This window comes from Molossus molossus, unplaced genomic scaffold, assembly GCF_014108415.1.
Source record: "Molossus molossus isolate mMolMol1 unplaced genomic scaffold, mMolMol1.p scaffold_m16_p_9, whole genome shotgun sequence".
NCBI classification, from domain to species: Eukaryota; Metazoa; Chordata; class Mammalia; order Chiroptera; family Molossidae; genus Molossus; species Molossus molossus.
The window spans coordinates 103,032,735-103,057,273 of NW_023425403.1; the positions used below are offsets into that span (position 1 = coordinate 103,032,735).

Here is a 24,539-nt window from a genome sequence, read left to right on the forward strand (position 1 = left end):
TGTTACGGGATAGGCCTGACCGTCTCAGAGAGGAAGCCCCGCGTCACCCAGGCACGGTCCCCTGACTGCCCGAGCTCTGGGTTCCTTTAGGTGGGAGAAGAGGGGTGTGTAGTTCAGGGTCGTGGGTGTGTGTGAGCACATCAGATCATCTCCATTGGAACTTAGTGCACCAGGAATTAGAATTTATTTCTTCACATTTTAATCATCTATTTCTATAACCATTTATTATATGCACTTAAGAGTCAACAGAGCATCTGAATGGGCTTTCACTAGTACAAAGGAGCAGAAAAGTATTAACTTTAATGAAGGTTATAAATAGATTTTTTAAAAACTAACGCCAATATCTTATTTCCCTACAATCCTGTATTTTCATGTATAAACCCCTATTTGACAATTACCGCTTTTTGAAATTAAATTATATGTATTCATCCTTAGCTTGTCAACTAACATATTTCCAAGTTATTATTTTAAACCATAATGAAATTCTATTATTTTTTCATTTGATGTTATTTTTCACTGCACAAGCAGCAAAGTACAGTGACTTATTAAGCAGTTTACTCACATATGTATTCTTTTGTTTTTCAAGTCAATGCCCAAAAATATGGTGTCTCGTCTTTGTGAATCTAAAAAGGTTTGTGCCGCAGCTGATATGCAGCTTCAGGTATGTCTGTACCTTTGTTCTGATGTTCCCCAGAGTAATTCCTCAAAATAAGTATATGGCTTCAAATTCTTTCCAATGCTACACAGTTATTATAATAATTATGCTTTAAAACATCTTTCATCTGAGTTCAAAGAACTTGACCAAAATTGACTCATTCAGTCCTCACACTGTCCTAATGAAGTAGATGTTAAATAAGGGTTTTCTATATTCAATATGGAAAATCAAAGCTTGGGAAAGTTACATGATTTCTTCTAAATCATACATTTTAGCAACTAATTTATATATTGTTACTTTACTTTTTTTAGAAAATATTTTGTGGTTTTAGATCTGAAGTTGAAAGAGTAATGACTTTGTTTCAATAACATTTGAAACCTATTTTCCAGGTTTCCAGATAAAAACTAGAAAGACTTTATGAATCATCTGGACGTCAGGTCTGCGTGATGCCAGATGTTTAGGTGATCTGTAATTACTGAGCTGCTTATGGAATTCTTACCTTCATCAGACCTTGAAAGTTATATAAACAACACAATCGCCCGTCTTTCATCTTAAGCACCTCAAAATATTCACTTTATAATGATCTAGTTACCTATTTAAAAGTGTAGCCACTTCTTAATTGCTTTACAGTTTTGTAAAATTCAGTCCCTAAAATGTAGTGAATAATATATATATTTCAGTGAAGAAAATGCCCACTTTGGACAAAACTGTGAATTTACATTTGATTTACATAACTTAGTATCTTACATAACTTACATAACTTAGTATCTATTTATATTGATATAATTAAAAATGAATTTCTAAATTATTTTTATAAATTAGCACTACTTGAAAAAAACCTTTTAATTTTCTGATAATAATATAGAAGACCTAATTTAAAAGCTTTTGTTGTGACTTTTATTTTGAACAATTGTTCCAATGATATTCTTTTAAAATGGAAAACCAAATTTTCACTTCTCCCATGCTCTCAAAGCAGAGCCCCTGAGAGAGAGGAGAGGGAGGGGGAGAGGAAGGGGCGGAGAGAAGAGTTGGGGAGAGCCCTTGCTGGAGGAGCCACCTGAGCCAGCCTTCAGTCACAGGCAGTCCCTGGGGGCAGTCTCCTGGTGTCCTGGAGACAAACTAGGGTGGAAAGGAAACGCACTGTTTCAGATTTCTAAAGGGGTATGAGTAGTGTTTTAAAATTTGTAAATTTTTTGCAGTGTAGTGTTTTAAAAATAGACTCTTATTTTTCTGTGGCTCTAAGGATCTTGGTCCCATGCATACATGACTACCTTGGTGAGCAGATTGGCTCACCACTTTACAAGTGTTTGGCTTATCAGCAAATGAACATAAAATACATGATTTAATTTATTTTGCTCTGTTTTTATAATTTAAAAAGAAAGTCTTTCGTCTTTGCCTTTCATTTGTGAAAGGTATAATCAAAAGAATGAAACTCTTGAATTCATATTTGTTTGTAGGTTGTGGCAAAAAACAAAAAACTCCTCAGTTGAGGTTAGAATTTAAGAATTTTAATTCCTAATCATTTATTCTGTTAGAATATAGACAAGACATGTATGAGTAATTTTAGCTCCTCTGTTTATCTTTATGCATTGTTACTCATTATCGAATATAGCATTGAAAGAGCTATATTTAGCTATATGTTTAGATTGCCGGTTAGAGTAAAGCAATATTTATATTTAGGAAATGTCTGTATTTTTCTAGAGAAAGTTTAAACTTGACTTTATAATTTAGAACCATAATTCTATATCTAGATGAAGCCAGAAGCTAGAAGTCATTTAAATTTTTTCTTTTATCCAAACTAATCCTCACTTCTTTCAAGTCAACAGCTGCACATTCTCTGCAAATTCCATTTTTGAATCAGAAAGATACATATCAGAAACATAATTTTTTCTTTAAAATAAAGCATTTTCTACTTTCTTGTTTCAGGTGAACAATGCTAATAGTCCAATTAAAAAGCATTTTATAATTACTTTAGATTTTATGCAAATTTTACTTTTCAGAACTTTAGAATAGCAGATTTCATGTTCAGACTTTTCTGTGTTTCTGTATCCTCTACTTCGAGGTGAGTGGTCCTTTTCTCCTGGTCACCTCCTTTAGCCAGAATCGCCCCTGCACAGCAGCTGCTTCCCTTGTGCCTCCTGACACCAGGTGTGGGGCTGACGTGGCCGAGCCCAGACCTTCCGCAGCTGCGCCAGAATTCTCTGTAACATCTGTCTTCACCAGACACTCCGTTGCTGTTCCTTTCTCCCCGCAGCCCACCTGTTCATCTTCCACCTCTCCTTACGAAACTAGGGCTCTGACCATTCCTTTCTCTCACTTAAGATGCATGCGACTCCAGAAGTAAATAGAACAGTATGTGTTAAGTTCTGAAGTCATACTAGTAACTTTATTTTTCATATTTCCAACCATATTTATTGTTTATATAGAGGGAGGCAAAATTTCAGTTGTGTGGTCATAAATTTAACTTGCTGCATTGTACTTACAGAGTAGCTTACAAATAAGATTCAGAATTCGGGATCTTTCGTGATGAAAGGTTGAGAGCTTTCCTTTTCATCATTGGCATAGTCCTAACTATTGAACAAGATACACTTCAAGCCATATTCATCTGTATTTGTGAACATTTTCAACTGTGATTTAAAATTATTTTTCTGGAACACTTATAACATCTGTGGTCAAGTACATCTTACATATAAGGAAGGACTACTCAAACTAAATAGATGTTTTTACCTGTCTAGGTCTTTTATGCCGCTTTGGATCAGATCTACCATGGGAAGCATCCCCTGAGGAGGTCAACCACAGACATTCTCAAGGAAACACAAGAGAAATTTTATGGCTTACCATACGTTCCAAACACCGTGAGTCTAACATTTTGATCTGTTGTGTGTACCTGTCAGTGTACCCGTCAGTGACCAGTAGGTTGTGACTGCCTGCCCCTCACAGAACTTGGAGTCCTTACATTCCCATCAAGGGTCCATAGGGGCAGATGCTGGAGTCACCTGGCTCACTTGCGTCTCTAACCGTACATTTGCATGTGCTTGTTTTCCTCCTGCTAGCAGTGTTTTTCTAGATTCCTGAGAAAATGGGGGTAAAAATGGTCATTGGCATCAGTTTATATTTATTGTTTTTTATTATTATTTTTATGTAATGAGGAAAATGGTTCACCATACAAGATGATATGGTCATCAATTCCTAAACATTTTCATTGCAAAGAAAAGTAACATTCATTGAACACCTTATTTGTATCAGGGATTGTAATAGATGTTTTACCTATCTTATTTAGTGCCCTCTCAGGATAGAGGGCAGAAGTATTGCTACCATTTATTGATTATTAGGTGCCAGACTTTAACTGCTTTGTGAGAAAAAAATCTCTAATTTAACTCTCAAACAGCCTATAAATTAGATAATATCCCCATATTTGGGACTCATATTATGGCTCATACACATTGTACGTCTCATCCAAGATCATCTAGTTAGTACGTAGTGGTGTGGGGATTCGGAAGGAACCGCTGATGTCACGCTGTGTCAGGCCTCTGGGTTTCCTGAAGGAAGCTGAGCATGGTGCAAAGAATATTGGCTGGTCCAGTTAGCCATGCCACTGACTTCTTTTTTTTTTTAATATATATATTTTTTATTATTATTAATTTACTTTTGTTACAGATGTTTCTACTTTTTCCCCCACTGACACCGTCCTCCTGCTCCCGCCCACACCACCCCGTCCCCAGCTTTATCGTCTGTGCCCGTGTTTACGCATGCTACAACCCGGAACAGTCCTATCTGCTTGTTTTTTAATAAATTATAGAGGATCGATAGTTGAATATGGGGCTCTTGTTTTGAATTGTAGGATGAATATTAGGATTGACCATTATATCCATTTTATCCTTTCCTTCCTTTTGCTTCTTGCTCCTGGTTAAGGGGCTATGGGGATCGACTCTGGTGAAACTACAAGTGAAGCTTTTCTTAGCCACCAGTGCTCCTTGTGTATGTATAATAGACAGTCTTGACCGTGGAGGTTGGGAAATGGCGGGTGGTGGGCTTTGTTAGTCTTGTTGATTTAGTTCTGAAGAATCTGAAATATAGCTCCTTAAAAATTGACAGTCAGGAATGATTCTGGCCTGTTTAGTATATCAGACTTTAAGGAAACCCAGAAAGGAGACTAGGAATAGATGAGCGATCTAGGAAAACAAAGGAGGGAGAACAGAAAGAAGATCCCAGGTAAGGCTAGCGGTAAGTGCACTGCAAGACGACCATGGTGAGAAAGCTAGCATATTTAGCACCAGCTCCCTATGTATGTGTGACAGGCCAAAAGAAAGTAAATACTATCACTCTTAATGGCCTTGCCCTGAAAAGTCTTCCAGGCACTGAGCTAGCATGAGGATCACAAATATAGCATCGCAAAACCCTTTCCTAATCCAGTACTTGCCTCTACCAAATAAACATAACACATAGAAGTTCAACATAAGCAAAATCCTCTTTATTTTACTTTTTTAATTTATTTTTGTTACAGATGTTTCTCCTTTTTTTCCCATTGACACCCTCCTCACCATCCCCCCGATCCCGTCCCCATCTTTGTGCTCCGTGTCCATCAGTTATGCGTACGTGCATATAAGCTCTGTGGTTTATCTCCTCCCTCCCCACCTATATCCTCTTCTGAGGGTTGTCAGTCTGTACCCTACTTCCATGTCTCTGGGTCTACCCTGTTCCTCTGACTGTTATGTCCATTATATTCCACAAATAAGCAAGATCATGTGATATTTGTCTTTCTCTGCTTGGCTTGTTTTGCTTAGGATAATACTCTCCAGGTCCCTCCATGTTGTCTCAAAGGATAAGAGATCTTTCTTTCTTACAGCTGCATAGTACTCCATTGTGTATATATGTACAACATCTTTTTTTTAATTTTTTTTATCCTCACCCGAGGATATTTTTCCATTTTTTGTACAGGTAGAGTGGGAGGGAGAGAGAGGGAGAAACATCGACGTGAAGGGACACATCAAGTGGCTGCCACCCACACGACCAACCAGGGCTGGGGACAAACTGCAACCGAAGTACGTGCCCTTAGCGGGAACCGAACCCGGGTCTCTCCAGACCGCAGGCTGACGCTCTAACCGCTGAGCCAAACTGGCCAGGGCTACAACATCTTTTTTATTCATTCATCTACTGATGGACATTTGGGCTGTTTCTAGATCTTAGCTATTGCAAATAGTGCTGCTAAGAATATATGGGGGTACATATATTCTTTCTGATTGGTGTTTCAGGCTTCTTAGGATATATTCCTAGAAGTGCGATCACTGGGTCAAATGGTAGTTCAATTTTTAACTTTTTGAGGAAATGCCATATTGTTTTCCATAGTGGCTGCACCAGTCTGCATTCCCACCAACAGTGTACTAGAGTCCCCTTTTCTCCACACCCTCGCCAGCACTTGTTGTTTGATGATTTGATGGCAGCCATTATGACAGGTGTGAGGTGATACCTCATTGTTGTTTTTATTTACATCTGTCTGACGATTAGTCAGTGACTTCTTTATATTACTCAAGACTCTGGTTTGAGAGTGATAGAAACCCAACTCAGTGTCTTAAGCAGAAAAGGGACTTTATTGAGTCTCATAACTGCAAGGTGCAGTTATGTATCCGGTTTCAGTTAAGTTGGATCTAGTTAGTTCTTACAAAATATTGTTAGAAATGTTTCTTTTTGGTTCTGTTTCTCAGCTCTTTTTCTCTTTATCTGTTTCATTCTCAGGGAGCCTACCCTTAATAGGGGGCATGGTCAAGGATTATCTCCTAACTTAGCCAAGCTAATAAAAATAGAGATAGTTTGAAAGTGATCTGTAAACTGTAAAATGTCAAGCAAATTATTTTTATTTATTACAGTAATGGGGACCAGAACATGCTGTGTAAGAGGTTAAGTTAATCAGTGAACTGTAAGTGTCCCCTTGATCTCCAGGCCCCACCACTCAGACATGCCAGGGATAGCTCATCTTTATCAGAAATGTGAAGTAACAGGATATTTCATCTTCATAACACTCCTATCAACAGGTGTTTATTATCTTAAAAGTTCAGTCATCTCCAGATTTATAATACTAATGATATTCCACACCTAGTTTGACCTTATGTATAATTTATTGTTCTAATGCCATGTGCTATTAAGCTCTCATTTATCTGTATTAGTGAAAATTTGTAATAAGAATAATATAACTTCATCAGTGGACTAAATCATAACAATTGCCTCGATTTTAATAGCTTTTCTAGTTTATAGAACATTGCATGTTTCACCTTTTGTGCTTGGGTGTTTTTGTGCTTATTTTATATTCTTTGCTTCTTTCCTTAGCTTTAAAATGGATGTGACTTATAAAGCAATTATTAGTGGACATTAAGGGAGAATTCCATAATAATAAAATAATAGTAGGGGATTTTAATAACCCACTCACATCAATTGGGATAGATCTTTCAGGCAGAAAATTAATAAGGAAATAATGGCCTTAAATGTCATATTAGACCAGATCAACTTAATGGAAATTTTTAGAACATTTAATTTAAAAACTTCAGAGTATATGTTTTTTTGGTTTTGTTTTGTTTTGTTTTCACACACGCATGGACTATTTTCCAGTATAGATTACATACTAGGCCTCAAAAACAGCCTCAATAAATTAAAGAAGATTAAAATCATGTTAATATCTTTTCCAAACAAAATGGTATGAAAGTAGAAATCAAGTATAGGAAGAAAACTGTAAAAAAGGCAAATACATGGAGACTACACAACATGCTACTAAATAGCCAATGAATCAAACAAGAAATCAAAAACTATTTTGAAACAAATGAATATGAAAACAACTTTTCAAAATTCATAGGATGCAACGAAAGCAGTTTCATGAGGGTAGTTCACAAGCTGACCTCAACAAACAAGAAAATCCCAAATAAACAGTCTAACTCTATACCTAAAGGAACTAGAAAAAAAGAAGAAAAAACAAAACTCAAGGTAAACAGAAGGATGGAAATAGTTAAGATTAGAGCAGAAATAAATGAAATAGAATTAGAAAAGATCAATAAAACTAAGAACTGGTTCTTTGAATAGATAAACATATTGACAAACCCTTAGCTAAACTCATCAAGAAAAAAGGGAGAACACTCAAATAAATACAATCCTAAATAAGGAGAAGTTACAGCTGATACCACAGAAATACAGATTTGATGATCTAGAAGAAATGTATAAATTTCTAGAAGCATATAACCTTCCAAGACTGGACAGGGAAGGAATAGAAAATCTATACAGATTGAAAACTAGCAATAAAATTGAAGCAGTAATCAACTCCCAAGAAATTAGAATCCAGGACCAAATGACTTTACAGGTGAATTCTACCAAACATTCAAAGAAGAATTAATGCCTATCCTTAAGCTGTTTCAAAATATTGAAGAGGACGCAACTTTTCTAAAATTCTACAGAGCCAGTGTTACCTTGATACCAAAACCATACAAAGAAGTGTGTGTGTGTGTGTGTGTGTGTGTGTGTGTGTGTGTGTGTGTGTGTGTGTAAAGCAGGCCAATACCCTTGATGAACATAAATGCATAAGTTCTCAATCAAATAGAAAATTAGATCTAACAGTACATTAAACAGATTATATGCTGTGGCATAGTGGAATTCATCCCAGGGATGCAAGGATGGTGCAACATGTGTAAATCAATCAATGTGATATACCACATTAACAAAATAAGGGTAAACCCTTATTATCATCTCAATAAATCCAGAAAAAGCATTTGACAAAATTCTACATTCTTTTATGATAAACATCTCAACATAGTGGATATAAAAGTGACATATCTCAACAAGTTAAGGTTATTTAAGAGAAACCCACAGCAAATATCATATTCAATGGTGAAGAGTTGAAAGTTTGCCTCTAAGATCAGGAACAAGACAGTGATGTCCACTCTTACCACTTCTATTTAGAACAGTATTGGAAATCCTAGGCACAGCAGTCAGGGAAGAAGAAGAAATAAAAAGCATCCAAATTGGAAAGGAAGAAGTTCAACTCATTATTTGCAGATGACATGATACTGTATATAGAAAACCCTTAAAAAATTCCACAAAAAAACTATTACAAGTAATAAATGAATTCAGTAAACTTGCAGGTCACAGAATCAACAGAAATCTGTTATGTTTCTATACAACAATAACGAATAATCAGAAGGAGAAATTAAGAAAATAATTTCATTTACAATTGCCCCCAAAAGCATACGATACCTAGGAATAAATTTAACCAAGAGGTGAGAAAGACCTATAACGTGAAAACTGTAAGATGTTGAAGAAATAAATTGAAGATACTAATAAATGGAAGGATATACTTTACTCTTTCATTAGAAGGATTAATACTGTTAAAATATTCTTACCACCTAAAGCAATCTACAGATTCAGTGTAATCCCTATTAAAATATCAAAGATATTCTTCTCATAATTAAAACACCTAAACCCAAAATTTATATGGAACCACAAAAGACCCCAATAGCCAAAGAAATCCTGAGTAAGAACAAAGTGGAAGGTATCTAACATGTTCCCTGATTTCAAACTGTACTACAAAGCTACAATAATCAAAACAGTATGATACTGGCATAAAAACAGATATATAGATCAATGGAATAGAATTGAGAGCCCAGAAATAAATTCTAACATATGGTCAATTAATGCATGACAAAAGTGACAAGGCTATCCCTGGCCGGTTTGGCTCAGCGGTTAGAGCATCAGCCTGCTATCCAGAGAGACCTGGGTTTGGTTCCCGCTAAGGGCACGTACCTCGGTTGCAGTTTGTCCCCGGCCCTGGTTGGTCGTGCGGGTGGCAGCCACTCGATGTGTCCCTTTCATGTCGATGTTTCTCTCTCTCTTCCTCTCCCTCCCTCCCACTCTATCTGAACAAAAAATGGAAAAATGTCCTCGGGTGAGGAATAAAAAAAAAGAAGTGACAAGGCTATACAGTGGGGCAAAGACAGTCTTTTCAATAAGTGGTGTTAAGGAAACTACAGATACGTGCAAAAAAATGAAATTAGATCACTTTCTTACATGCTATACAAAAATAAATTTAAAATGGATTAAAGACTTTAATGTAAGACCTGAAACCATAAAACTCTTAGAAGAAAACATAAGCGGTAAACTCTTTGACTTTGCTCTTGGCAGTATGCTTTCGGATATATCTTCTCAAGCAAGGGTAACAAAAACAAAAATAAATGGATCTATGTTAAACTAAGAAGTTTCTTAACAGCAAAGGAAATTGTCAATGAAATAAAAGACAACCTGCTAAATGGGACAAGACATTTGCAAACAAGACATCTGATAAATATATAAAGAATTCATACAGCATAACACCAAATAAAACTCCAAATAATCCATTTAAAAAATGGGCAGAGGACCTGAATAGACATTTCTCTAAAGAGGACATACAGATGGCCACCATACATATAAAAAGATGCTCAACATTACTAGCCATCAGGGAAATGTAAATTAAAAACACAGTGAGATATCACCTCACACCTGTCATAATGACTCTCGTTAGTAAATAAAAAAATAACATGTGCTGGTGAGGATGTGGAGAAAAAGGAACCCTCACACACTGATAGGATTGTAAATTAGTGCAGCCACTATGGAAAATAGTATGGAGATTCCTCAAAAAATTAAAAAGAGACACTGTACGACCCAGCAATTCTACTTCTAGGTATTTATCCAAAGAAAATAAAAACACTAATTCAAAAAGTTATGTGCACCAATAATGAACAATCACCACAGCATTACTAGAAATAGCAAGATGTGGAAGCAATCTAGATGTCCAGCAGTAGATAAGTGGATAAAGAAGTCGTGGTGTCCTGGCTGGTGTAGCTCAGTGGGTTGGGCATTGTCCCATGCACCAAAGGTTTGGTTCGATTCCTGGTCAGGGCACATGCTTGGGTTGCAGGTTCATTCCCAAGTAGGGGCTCAGGAGGCAGCAGATTGATGTTTTGCTCTTACATCGATGTTTCTCTCCGTCTCCCTCTCCGTCTCCCTCTCCGTCTCCCTGTCCCTGTCCCTCTCCCTCTCCCTCTCCCTCTCCCTCTCCCTCTCCCTGTCCCTCTAAAAATCAATTCTGAGAACCTTAAAAAAAAAAGATGGGGTATATATATAGAATGGAATAATGTTCATCAATAAAAAAGAATGTAATCTTGCCATTTGTGACAACATAGACCTAGAAGGTATGCTACGTGAAGTAAGTCAGAGAAAGACAAATACTGCATGATTTCACTTATATGTAGAATCTAAAAAAAAAAAAAGAATAAACAAAAGAGAGATAGACCTATAGATATAGAGAACAAGTTGATGGTTGCCAAAGGCAAGGGTGGGGGGTGGGAAAGCATAAACAAACAAGCAATCAATCAAATGGATGTGACTTAAACTCCATGTAGTTATGTGAGTAGTAAGTAGTAGAGTCATGATGAAGCCAACATTGGAGGAACTGGGATGCTTCCTAAAGCCCAAAACTTCAACTTGGCTCAGTTGCCTGCTCTCTACCTTCTTTACCTTAAGTCTTATAATAATTTATCGATTCCTTTCTTTAGAAGAGAAGTTAAACTTCCTTACTATCATGGTTTGTTCAGCATAATAATTAAATAGACAAAGATAAGGTAACAATGGCAATCAAATTCTAAATCAACTATCAGTGAGTTATTTTTAATTTAAAAGGATGGTCTTATTAGTATGTCCCCTAGTTTCTTGTCCTAGTTCCTTTTGAGAAAATACACACACTTATCTTTGGACTGGGATCGTCTTCATTTGCTGTCAGTTGCCATAGCTCTGCAAATTGTTTTAAGAGGGCTTGAGAAGAAGCATGGTTACATTTAAAGAAGATTCTTTTAAGGCTTTTAATGTCTGAGAATTTGTTTAGATTTACACAGATATTCTATTTTTCCTACTTAAAAACTTCTACATTTCTTTATTCATTTGTCAATACATCATTAAGCCTATAAAAATAAAGAATAAGATCAGGATGATCATTAGATTTTTTTCAATGCAACATTCATCAGGGTAGTGACCCAAGCAAAAGAAAAGATACCGGCATTTGACATGAAGAAACAAAACTGTCATTATTTGCAGATGATTTGTTGCTTACTGGGAAAACAGTTATCTACAGGTAAATTATTAAAATTAACCAGAGCAGACTTCCAGTCAAGATGGCAACATAGGTAAACATGGTACTCACCCCTTCTCACAACCACATCAAAATTACGACTAAACTACAGATCAGTCACCTGGCAGGTGTGGCTCAGTGGTTGAGCATTGACCCCTGCACCAAGAGGTCACTGGTTTGATTCCCAGTCAGGGCACATGCCCAGGTTGTGGGCCCGATCCCCAGTAGGGACCATGCAGGAGGCGGCCAGTCAGTCTTCTCTCTCATCGATGTTTCTATCTCTCTCTCCCTTTCCCTTCCTCACTCTCTAAAAATTGATAAACAAAAAAAAGTAAAAAGTAAACTACAGAACAACCATCATTCAGAACCACCTGAAACTGAGCTGAACAAAAGCCCTACAACTAAGGATATAAAGAAGAAGCCATATCGAAACTGGTAGGAGGGGTGGAGACACAGAACTGGCTGGTCCCACACCCACGTATGGTGGATAAAAATCAGGAGAGATACCTCTGCTGTGGAGATGCCCTCTGAGGAGCAAGGAGTCCCAGTCCCACACCAGGCCCCCCAGCCCAGGGTTCCTATGCTAGGAAGAGAAGTCCCCATAACCCCTGACTGTAGAAACCAGCATGAATTAAGGTTGGTGGGCTGGAGTCCCAGGAAGTTTCTCTTAAATGGCCCGCACACGGACTTACTCAGACTCGTGTCCTCTGAGCTCCGGCACAGGGGCAGGAACTTAAAAGGCGCCAGAGACATATGGGAGGAACTGAATTGTTTGGCATCAGGGTAAGAGCTGGAGAGGCAGCTTTCCCCCAGACAGAAATGCTGGCAGAGGCCATTGTTCCTTTGATGAGCCCTCTCCCATGGGGCCAGCAGACAGCATCATAACTGAGACTCTACTAACCTGGCTCGCACTGTTTGCTCTGCCCTGTTGATTCCCTGAGGCCCCGCCCCACCCATCTTATGGGCCCAACCAAGCTGTTTCCAGTAGCTTTACCATAGGAATGGCCTGTCTTGGCTCATGCTTCAAGTTTTCCTAAAGTCTCTCAGTCTAGCATCAGCAAGTGATCATACCTCTCCCTAAGTGGCCTCAGGCCCAGCACTAGCAGCAGCTGGCCTTGGTTCAGAGCTTGGCCTTTCTGGGCACATCTAAGCCAAGCACATGAAGCAGCCATCTGGAGATCATTTTGTAGCTCATGCTGAGTGGCCCCAGATAGAATGGAGGCAGTGGCTGACCTTGGCCTGCACTTCCTGGGAGACCCCAGAGCCAGCACACCCAGTGGACAGCTTCAGACCCTGTCGAAGCACCATCACCCAACCACCTCCATAAGCAACATACTCAGTGGGTACCAGAGCACTGCTGAAGTAAGTCTTGTTCTGTGTGGTGGGCCCCTGAACAACTGCTCCTCCAAGGTAGTTGGAGGTTGGTGATCAGTGGTCACAGCCAGTCCTGGAGCTGATCAACCTGAGTAAATCCTTCCCATTGACATGCCAACAGCATTCAAGACTCAATTACAGTCCTGGCCAGTTTCGCTCAGCGGTTAGAGCATCAGCCTGTGGTCCAGAGACACCCGGGTTCGGTTCCCACTAAGGGCGCGTACCTCGGTTACAGTTTGTCCCCGGCCCTGGATGGGTCATGCGGGTGGCATTCACTCGATGTGTCCCTTTCACATCGATGTTTCTCTCTCTCTCTTCCTCTCTCTCCCACCCACTCTATCTGAACAAAAAATGGAAAAGTGTCCTCGGGGGAGGATGGATGGATACATACATACATACATACATACATACATACATAACTGACTCAATTACAACAGAAGGACGGACAGTTCACACGAGGGGTGCACCTCGAGTGCCCAGCTGGGGTGATCAGGGAGGCTATTCTACTGGACCCTACAGGACACCTACTACATTAGGTCACCCTACCACACCCAGGAGAAATAGCAGCTCTACCTGATGCATAGAAGCAAACACAGGGAGGCATCCAAAATAAGACAAACATGTCTCAAATGAAAGAACAGAACAAAACTCCAGAAAAAGAACGAAATGAAATGGAGACAAGCAGTCTACCAGATGTGGAGCTCAAAACATTGGTTATATGGATGCTCAAGGAACTTAGTGAAGACCTCAAGAGCATAAAAAAGAACCAGTCAGTAATGAAATTTGCACTAACTGACTAAAGAATAATTTACAGGGAATCAACAGTACAGGAGGTGGAGGTGAGAATAAAATTATCGGTTTGGAATATAAGGGAGCAAAAAATACCCAGTCAGAACAGCAAAAAGAAAAAGGAATGAAAAATGAGGATAGTGTGAGGAGACTCTGGGACAACTTCAAGCGTACCAACTTTCTCATCGTGGGGGTACCAGAAGGAGAAGAGAGAGAGCAAGAAATTGAAAACCTATTTTTAAAAAAATAATAATGACAGAAAACTCCCCTAACTTGGTGAAGAAAACAGATCTACAAGTACAGGAAGCACAGAGAGTCCCAAACAAAATGAACCCAAAGAGGCCCACACCAAGACACATCATCATCAAAATGGAAAACATAGCCACTTTGGCTCAGAGGTTAGAGCATCAGCCTAGGACCAAAGAGTCTTGGGTTCGATTCTGGTCAAGGGCACAAACCTCGGTTGTGGTTTGGTCTCAGCTCTGGTCCGGTTGTGCAGAGGCAACCAATCAATGTGTCTCACTCATGTCGATGTTTCTCTCTCTCCCTCCCTCCCACTCTGTCTGTAAATAAAATAAATGGAGAATTCTCCTAGGGTGATGATTTTTTAAAAAAAGCAAAATGTTAAAGACAGAGAGAGTCTTAGAAGCAGCAAGAGAAAAGCAGTTAGGTACCTGTAAGGGAGCTCCCATAAGACTGTCAGCTGATTTCTCAAAGAAACTTTGCAGGCCAGAAGGGAGTGGCAAGAAATATTCAGAGTGATGAAAAGCAAGGACTTCAACCAAGATTACTCTACCCTCCAAAGCTATCATTTAGAATCGATGGACATATAAAGAGCTTCCCAGACAGGAAAAAGCTAGAGTTCATCACCACCAAACCAGTATTATTTGAAATGTTAAAGGGATTTCTTGAAGAAGATAAAAAATATGAACAGTACAATGGCAATAAATTGTTGATAAATATATCAACAATTTGAATCTACAAACAAAATGAACAAACATAACAGAAACAGACTCATAGATACAGAGAATTTGTTTGCCAGATGGAAGGGGACTTGGGGGGATAGGTGAGAAAGATGAAGGGGTTAAGAAGTACAAATAAGTTGTTACAGAATAATCATGGGGATGTGAAGGACAGCCTAGGGAATATCGTCAGTAACAGTATAACTAGGTGTGCTGGATGGGTGTGAGATTTATTGGGGTAATCACTTATTAAGTTATGTAATGTCTGCTCACTGGGTGTACACCTGAACAAATATTTTGATGTATGTCAGCTGTAATTGAGATTAAAAATGAGTTTAAAAAAATTATAAATATAAAAAAATGAGACATTAGCAACTTTTCTGAATAATCATTATATAAGAATTAATTTTATCTTTGTTTACCAGGAACATACTAAAAAATTTTAAAAGATATCATTATGGCAATGAAGATATCATTATTATTTAATAGGTATGAGGTACCCACTAAAAAATGAGTTCCCTTTATATTTTGATCACTTTAGGATCAAAATCCTAAATCAATGAAGAACTAAACAATATTTATAGATAGGAAAATTTAATGTAAAAATGATACCAACTGGCCCAGTTAGGTGGCTCAGTTGTTGGGGCATCATCCCATATACCAAAAAGGTTGCAGGTTCGATTCCTGGTCAGGGAAAATAGCTAGACTGGGTTTAATCCCTGGTCAGGGCGCATATGGAAGGTGACTGACTGATGTTTCTCTTGCATATCAATGTTTCTCTATCTCTCTCTCTGTCTCTCTCTCTCAATTCCTTCCCCCTCTCTAAAATCAATGACGAAATATCCTCAAGTGAGGATTAAAAAAATATATATATATATATGTGTGTGTGTGTGTGTGTATATACAGTATATATAAATTTGTCTCCAGTTAATCTGTAATTTAAAGTAATATAATTCCATTTGTTTGTCTCAACCTAACAAGCCCATTATATAAATTTTATGGGAAAGCAGTGGCCCAATAATATCCATGACAGTTTTGAAGGACAGCCACAGATTGGTGGACTTGCCCTGCCACAGATTGGTGGACTTGCCCTGCCACAGATTGGTGGACTTGCCCCGCCACAGATTGGTGGACTTGCCCTGCCACAGATTGGTGGACTTGCCCCGCCACAGATTGGTGGACTTGCCCCAGAGAATTAGTATTCACCCCAAACTGTGGAAGTTAGGACAGTGTAACCCTGGTATGGGAATGATCAAACAGAAAAATGGAACAGAACTCAGAACCCAAGAGCAGACTCAGCACATTTACGGACCCTTGAAAATAAGCTGAACAGCACTGTAGATCTGTGGACGGAGAAGGGGTTTTTTTTAATGGTGTTGTAGCAACATATAATACAAAAAAATAGCAACAGTTAACCATAAAACAGATGACTGATAAATTCAACTGCATTAAAATTTTCATATTCTGTTCATCAACAAATGTAAAAATTGTGAAAGGCTACAGGCTGGAAGTAGATATTTTCAGTATATATAACTGGAAAAGAGCAGTTTTTTACTTACTTATATATTATTTTAGTTAAAACAACATAAGTTAAATGTACCATCTTTAAAAAAGAATATTTTTAAATGCAAAAGACATGGACTTGCAAAGCTCTCTATAAAATGACCTCAGTGTTAATCAGGGAGTGCTGATTAAAGCCACACTGGGATTCCAAGGTACTCACCTGTGTGACAAAAATGAAACTGTTGACAGCACCCAGTGTCCAGGAGTGTGGGGTCACAGGCACTTGCCCACATGTGGACAGGAGTGCACATTTGGTGGGACCGCTTTGGAAAACAATTGGGCATAATTGAAGATGGACATAATTTATGACTCACAACTGTCTTTGAAACATTCATTAATAAAATATTCCTTGAGCCCCTCAGATTGCTTTGAGTTGTGAGCAGATGGACTGAACATAAAAGTTGAGAAGATTGAGACATGCTGATGCATAATTCAGCTAACATACGTGTCTATTGGGACCCTCGTTTTTCATTCCCAGAGGGAGTCTTTTTTCCTGAAATATTCATGAGGAAAAGAGGTGCTTTTTATGTTTTCATCGGGTGTGTGCCTTCTCTCTCATCCTTGAGTACTTTGCATCAGTGAGCAGTCATGGAGGCATGGCACTGGCGAGGCAGCGGGAGGGTGAGCAAGAGAAAAAAAGTTGACTAGACAGAATAGAGTGGTCCAGAGGCGCCAGCAGGCCATGAACCAGACCTTGGTATTTGGTGTGTGATAGGTTGGGAGGTGTTGCTAAAGGAGAAGGAGTTGGGGTGACACCCACAGTTTGAACAGGGCCATCTCCAGGGCTGGAGAAGGCATTCAGTGAAATGTAGAATACAGGAGGGGTAGCTGCTTTATGGGGTGAGGGGTGCAAAAATTGATAAGTTTAGTTTAAGGTGATGATAGACATCCAAGCGGAGATGCCTGTGAGCAGCTCTTTGATCCATGGTTGGTAGCCCAGAAAACAAATCGAAGCTAGAGCCATGTACATCTGGGCATTGCTAGCCTAGAGAGAGACTCCTATGGACTTGGACAGCATTAAACAAGGAGAATTGGCTGGGTAAGAACCTAGGAGACAGCTCATAGGAATATTTAAGTAGTGGGCACACACTGAATCAGCCAGTGTGGTGGAGAAGAACTAATTGGAACAACTTTTCTCGGGTGGGAGCAGAAAACAAAATTTTAAACATATTATTTTCTCTTCTATTTCTACTACTACAATTACAACTGTATAATGTTCTGCTCTCCTGTTATTTTAGGGTTACGTTGACTGTTTGCTAGCTTGGAACATCATTTATACAACATTTATTTTGGATGTGTGTTCTGAGTTCCCAAATAACGGACTAATAAGTGAACTTTTAGCAAACAACTTACATGTTATTTGAGAGCTTCTTATGTTGAAATTGCTCAGTTTTTAGAGCACATTCTTAAGCTGACATTGCTGTTATCATGATTATATGTGCAAATGAAAGTAACCACTAATTTACCAGTAGGGAGAAGGAGTGCATCCAGTGGTAAACCCAGTTGTTTTTATAGTGTGCTCATCCCAGATTAACTTTCAAACAGACCTCTAACCATGTAGCAGGGGAGTAGGGAGGCGAAGGCAATGTAATGAAAGAGTGCAGATAGATTGTTGAGAGCACTGTACCAGATTTACTTTACTATCTGGAGTTTTGTTTTTTAATCGCCTTAAAAACAAGAAAAATATACACAGTTTGGGTGTTATAACTTTGATTTAGTACTACTAGAGTTTATTTCCTTTCCTTTTTACTTGAGAGCCAATTTTGAAGATGTTCTTTCTTCAAAATACATATGTGAGTGCATATACATGTAAATGCATGTAGATATCTAACAGTGGTGCATTCAAGCAGATTAAATATTGTTTTCATATTTTTCATTTAAAATGTTTATTTCAAAACTTTTCACTGGAGATCATATCACAGCTTATTGACCTCATGTAGCATCGTGTTGATTTTACTTTGAAAGCTTTAATTTTAGAATTAATAGACCAATAAGGTAAGAAATATTCATCTAGAAAATGATTTCTACCTTCAGGATTAAAGTGGCAATCTGATTTTTTCCAATTATTTTATTTATTTATTTATTTTTGTTATCCTCACCTGAGGATATTTTTTCCATAGACTTTTTTTAGAGAGAATGGAAGTGGGGGGGAGGCAGAGAGAGAGAAACATCGATATGAGATTGGTTGCCTACCACATGCACCCCAACCAGGGCTGGGGATCAAACCTGCAACCCAAGTACATGCCCTTGACCGGGAATCAAACCCGTGACCCTTGGGTTCCAGGCCGATGCTGCGACCACTGAGCCACACTGGCCGGCAGGTCGGTCACTCATAGATGCAGTCTGGTGAGAGGAGCCGTGACCGCATAGAGCCCTGGGTAGGGCCCGAGCTCTGCTTGGACCTTGGCTGTTCTCACTCACGCCTGGGCAGCGGCGGCCTGGAGGATGGCATCCAGGTCTCTCTTCTTAATGTGTGTAAATACTGCTTGTTAAAAATATAGAACTAAAACCTCAGCATTGTTAAAAGTTCATCATTCTGTCTCTAGTGAATTTAAATTATTTGTTAACAGTCCTCACCCCTTCTTTTTGGTTGGTTTGTGTTTTGTTTTGTTTTGTTTTATTTTTCTTCCTGGGAAAGAAATCACATTTCCTCCTGTTTCTAAGCTCAACTCTCCTAGGATGGAAAAGTCTCCTGTGAGGTAAAGGTGCTGCCCAGGTTGTGCTAATTTGATGTTGCTAAGCAAATGTTGGATTAAACAAAACAATATTTTTTCTTTCTCTTAAATACAACTACCATATGGTGCATATCTCAGAAAACCTAAGTGGTTAATTGCATGTTAAATTCCTTTCCTCTTTGGCTACATAAACAACTGAGAAAATATTTACCTTCTCTGTCATGCTAGATTTATTTATGGCTTTGTAACTAAAACACAGAAGTGTTATAAATTGAAACTTTAATCTCGGGATTGACTCATTTTCTAAAAATTTATATGGTTTCAGTTTGTGGGACAGCTGCAACCCCAGATTTCACTGATTTAAACATGAGGATATTATAAGATTACCCGGGTTGTTTTTCTAATATAGTCCTTTGTGCCAAGTCACCAGCTTTCATTTCTGGCTTGGTTTTCATGCATACTGCTGTTATTCCATTTCATTTTTTATTTTTGCCTACAAATTCTCATAGGCTAGATATAGTAAAATAAAAATCCAGGATATTAGATCTTTACCAAGTAAACTTTGTAATTTGAATGATACACATGTATCTTTTAGATTTTAAGGTATTTACATTTTCAGAAGCTTTTTCTCTGCGGATTGTCTAAGGCGGGTCATGTTTCGTCCACAGTGAGGATGAGCTGTGAGCAGGGCTGTTCCTGGAGCGTGGCAGCCAGAGGGGCTTCTGACAGTGTCCCCTCACCTCCGTGCCCTGGGACTGTAGGGGCAGTGTCAGCAACCTAAGAGGCCTCCAGCTGAGTAGTGCTGTTTATATTTCAGTTATGTTTGAAGTAAGTAGTACATGCACGTGACTTGAAGATGGAATTACTCTGTTAGCCGTCAAGAGCCAGCAGATCTGCAGTCCTCCGTGGTGTCCTTCCCTGGCTCTGTCCTGCCTTCCTCTCGGTGGGCTGACTCCAGACGGACCCCGGTTCCCCTCTGAGTATCCCCTGACCTGCTTTTCCTCTCCCCGTCCACAGAGCTGCCAATGAGATCTGTCTCAGTACAGAGTTGGTGACCACAGCCCCTCCCTGAACCTTCCACCGCTTCTGCTGCGGTTTAACTAAAGGCCAAAGGCCTTCGCCACCGCGATCCCTGCATGACCCGGTCACTACCGCCATTCAGCTCGGCGCACCCCGCTTCCTCGGCGCCAGGCTCTCCGCCCCTGTCTCCCTCACCCCGGAGCAGTCTCTGTGCTCCGCACTTTTCCGCGGCTGAAATGTCCCCTGTCCAGACCCGGCCAGTTCCTCCGTTCACACGGCACAGCGCGGGGTCCTTCCCTTCCCGCGGTCAGCCCACTGTACTTGACGTCGTTGGCTAATTTCTATCTTCCCAGTGGGAGTTAAATTCACACAAGAACAAGGCCCATTTTATGTTTGTTTATTATTTCTTCAGGGCCCCACAATTATTTATGCATGGTGGGGGCTTGTTATTTATAATTTTTTTAACCTTCTTATTGAGGCATAACTTACATAAAATATACAAATTCTAATACACAGCGCTGACATTTTATATCTGCAATACCTGTGTACTCACTGTTTAGATCAAGACAAAACCATTTCTGGTATCTTAGAGAACCCCTGCAGCCCCTCAGTACACCTTCCCCACGGGGTATCGTAGTAACCATGTGGGGTGCTCTCTGTGTCTGGCTTTTTTCATCCGACATTGTGTTCGTGCGATCCATTCATCTGCTGCATGTTTCACTGATCTGTTGTTTTCCATTGCTTTCAAGTATTTCATTGGTAACATGCCACAACTTTTGATCTATTCCATTATTGCTGGACACTTGAATTATTTCTAGTTTGAGGTTATTATGAATAAAGTTCCTATGACTATTATTGTATATGTCTTTTGGCAGATAGAAGTAGTTGTTTCAGGAATGATAAGGGTATACCTCTGTTTAGTTTTAATGTAGCTGTTGCCAAACATTGTTTCAAAGTCGTTCTCCTGAGTGACATACCAGCCAGCAAGGCTCGGATGTACATCTGCTCCATATCCTGTCCCGTCTTAGTCCTTTCAGTTTCAGCCGTCTGCGCATGTGAAGCCTTATCTCACTGTGGTTTTAACTTATATTTTCCTCATGACAAATGATACTGGACACTTTTCTTTATATGCTTATAGGCCACTTCACTGTCCTTTTTGTGTAAGGATTTAGCTCAAATCTGGATGAAAAAGGAAGCCATGGGAAGGTGTTATGAACCAAAACATCTAAAATGGAATACTGCTGTCAGTGGGCCCTAGAATGGAGACGGGACGTCATTAGGGAAGTCAGACCTGCAGATGTCCACACCAGACGAGGTCTGGACGCAGATTCCTGTTGTAAAGTGTGTATCCTGGAACCTGCCCTCCCTCTCCAGCTCCCCTCCTTACCCATTCCCATACTGGTGCTTAGCTCAGACTTTCATCTCCTGGATCTGACTGACCCCTTTTGAACTAGCCATCACACCGTATTAAATAGGCAACAGGAACAGTGTCAGCTTGTGGTTTTTTACCTTTATACCAACGCTGCCTTCTTTTTTCTTTCCAGAGCACAGTTTGGCTTGCTCCTTGAATCTCTCTCTCAGATTCCAATTCTTTGCTCAAATAAATGCTTTTTTATTCTTTTTACAAATTAAACTTATTTTTTTATTGGTTGACAGTTTCAAGCAGAGGAGTGACAGACTGGAATGTAAGAGAGGGAGAGAGTCAAAAGCTATTGCAAGGGTTTTAGCCTGAGCAGCCGAAAGGGTGTTGCTATTAATGTGCAGAAGACTATGGAGAGAGCAGGTCCTTAATGATGAGTAGGAGGTCAGCTTTAGAAGTGCTGAATTAAAGATGTCTTAGACAAGAGAAGATGTCACACAGGCAGGGGGATATGTACGTCCAAAGTTCAGAGGTGCAATCTGGGCTGGAGATAGCAATTTGGAGTTATCCACACAGAGATTGTATCTAAAGCCAACGCTGTGGGTGAGATCACCCTTAAGAGTGAGTATAAATGGAAAAAGATATCTCTCAAAGATGAGCCGTGGGCCATAATTTGGAAGCTGGTCATCTGAGGACCCAACAGTGGAGAATGAGAGAGACCAGTGAGGCAGGAAAGTAGTAGTGGGGTGTGAGGCCCCAGGAACCACTGAAGGAGGTGTTTCCAGGGAGGGAGTGGTTCGGGTGTCAAGTGGAACCGAGTTTAGCTCACTCGAGTTGAGAACTTGGAATACACCATTGGGTTTAGCAACATGAAAGTCACGGGTGACCTGGGTGAGAACAGTTTCAGAACAGTGGTGGGGGCCAAAGGCTAAGGGGAGTGGGTTTCAAGAGAAAACCAAGGGAGAGGTGTTGGAGACAGTGAGCATAGGCAACTCCTCCGTGTTTTCCTATGAGAGAAGGAGAAAATTGGACTTGGAGGGAGTGCGGGATAAAGAGACGTTGCTTTTTTGTTTGTTTGATTGTTGATTTCATTTGGTTTTTAATGAGAGAAATAACATGTACAGGCTAATGGGAAATATCTATTAAGACTGAAAATTTGTGATACAGGCAAGTGATGGGAAAATTGTTGGAGTAGTGAGAAAGGATGTGGTTTTGCATGTACATAGAGGGGTAGTCTTGCTGGGAGCACAGTCATCCACAGAGCTCATGAGCAAAGACACAGGCACAGGGTCAGTATGACTGGAAGTTTCCTTCAGGTCTCTCCGCGCAGTGAAACAGCAAGCAGTCGCCAGCTGAGATTGCGAGTGAAGGTGGCGCTGGTAGGAACAGAGGAGCAGGCGTGAAGTGGTCATTGAGAGCGGGTGTGCATGGAGTGCGCTCGGCCAGGCGCTGCGGGGCAGCCGAAGGGTCCCCTGAGGTGAGTGCCTCTGACTGAGGTGGGTGTGCCCTGCCAGCCACAGTCAGCTGTGCAAACATAGGCACTGAGCTTGACCTGAGCTCTGAGCGAGTATAGTGACCGAGTGAGTATAGTGAGTGAGTGAGTACAGTGAGTGAGTGAGTATAGTGACCGAGTAAGTATAGGACTGAGTGAATATAGTGAGTATAGTGACTGAGTGAATATAGTGAGTATAGTGACTGAGTGAGTATAGTGAGTGAGTATAGTGACCGAGTACAGTGAATATAGTGAGTATAGTGACTGAGTGAGTATAGTGACCGAGTGAGTATAGCGACTGAGTGAATATAGTGAGTATAGTGACTGAGTGAGTATAGTGAGTGAGTACAGTGAGTGAATATAGTGAGTATAGTGGCTGAGTGAGTATAGTGAGTATAGTGACCGAGTGAGTATAGGACTGAGTGAATATAGTGAGTATAGTGGCTGAGTGAGTATAGTGACCCAAGAGTAGGCAGCGGCCTTGAGGGGATATGCAAAGAGGTATTATAACGACTGACTGTGGGATTTAATTGGATAAATAAGAACAATGAGCACATGAGTGAGCTAAAGCATACTGGTTAGCAGGATCAATCCATTTTGAAGTCCAGTGGGGTTTGAGATAAGGTACTGGGGAAAGTGAGCATAAAGCAGGAGGTGACGATTGAGGGCAGTACTTGAAATTGGTATTATGGAGGGTTTCCGGTTAGAGTAATGACAAGGTCTGTCTTGTGACCATGACAGTGAGGGACAGAGTTAAAAGAGAAGGTCAAGGAGTCAAGAGGCCAAAGTACTTAGGTTTTATGTTGTTCCTATTACTACAAAGTAGTGCTTTAAAACAGCACAAGCCCTGGCCGGGTAGCTCAGTTGATTAAAGTGTTGTCCCTATATACCAAGGTTGCAGGTTCAATTCCCAGCCAGGGCACACACAGGAATCAGCCAATGAATGTATAAATAAGTGGAACAACAAATCAATGTTTCTCTCTCCTCCTCCTCCTCCTCCTCCTCTCTCCCCCTTCTTCTCTCTCTCTAAAATCAATCAATAAAATTAAACACACACACACGTATTCTTTTACAGTTCTGGAGGTCAGAAGTCCCAAACAAGTTGTAAGGGGCTAAAATCAATGTGTTCGCAAGGCTTGTTTCTTCTGGAGGCTCCAAGGGAGAATCCATTCCTTATGAAGTTTAGCTTCTGGAGGCTGAAGGTGTTCCTTGGCTCCAGGCCGTACCAGGCCCATCTCTGCTCCCTTGGCCCTTTCTCACATGGCCTCTTGTCTGTCTCTTGTAAGAACACTTATGACTACATGTAAGGCCCACCCAGATCATCCACAATGATCTCCTCATCCTGGGATCATTAATTTAATCACATCTGATAAATTCCTTTTGCTATGTAAAGTGACATTCACAGATTCTAGGGATTAGAGCAGGGACATCTTTGGGGGAGGGGCGTCATTCTTTGTAACACACGGGCTTTTGAAAGATGAGGTCCGGGTCATTGATTTCATTAGAATTATGAAGGAG

General features: G+C 40.0%; 1 protein-coding gene across 5 annotated transcripts in view; it reads left to right on the forward strand.

The window, feature by feature from the left end:
* Nucleotides 1-24,539, forward strand: part of LOC118622623 (mitochondrial intermediate peptidase) — a 176,240-nt gene that overhangs the window by 99,002 nt on the left and 52,699 nt on the right. For 3 of the 5 annotated variants that reach the window (XM_036250048.1, XM_036250047.1, XM_036250044.1), the window contains 2 exons: nucleotides 587-661; nucleotides 3,391-3,510. In XM_036250048.1, coding sequence (XP_036105941.1) covers nucleotides 587-661; nucleotides 3,391-3,510 — 195 coding nt within the window. Of the gene's footprint in view, nucleotides 1-586; nucleotides 662-3,390; nucleotides 3,511-6,519; nucleotides 6,538-22,845; nucleotides 22,952-24,539 lie in introns of those variants that run through there. The other 2 variants (XM_036250045.1, XM_036250046.1) reach the window with 2 other exon arrangements.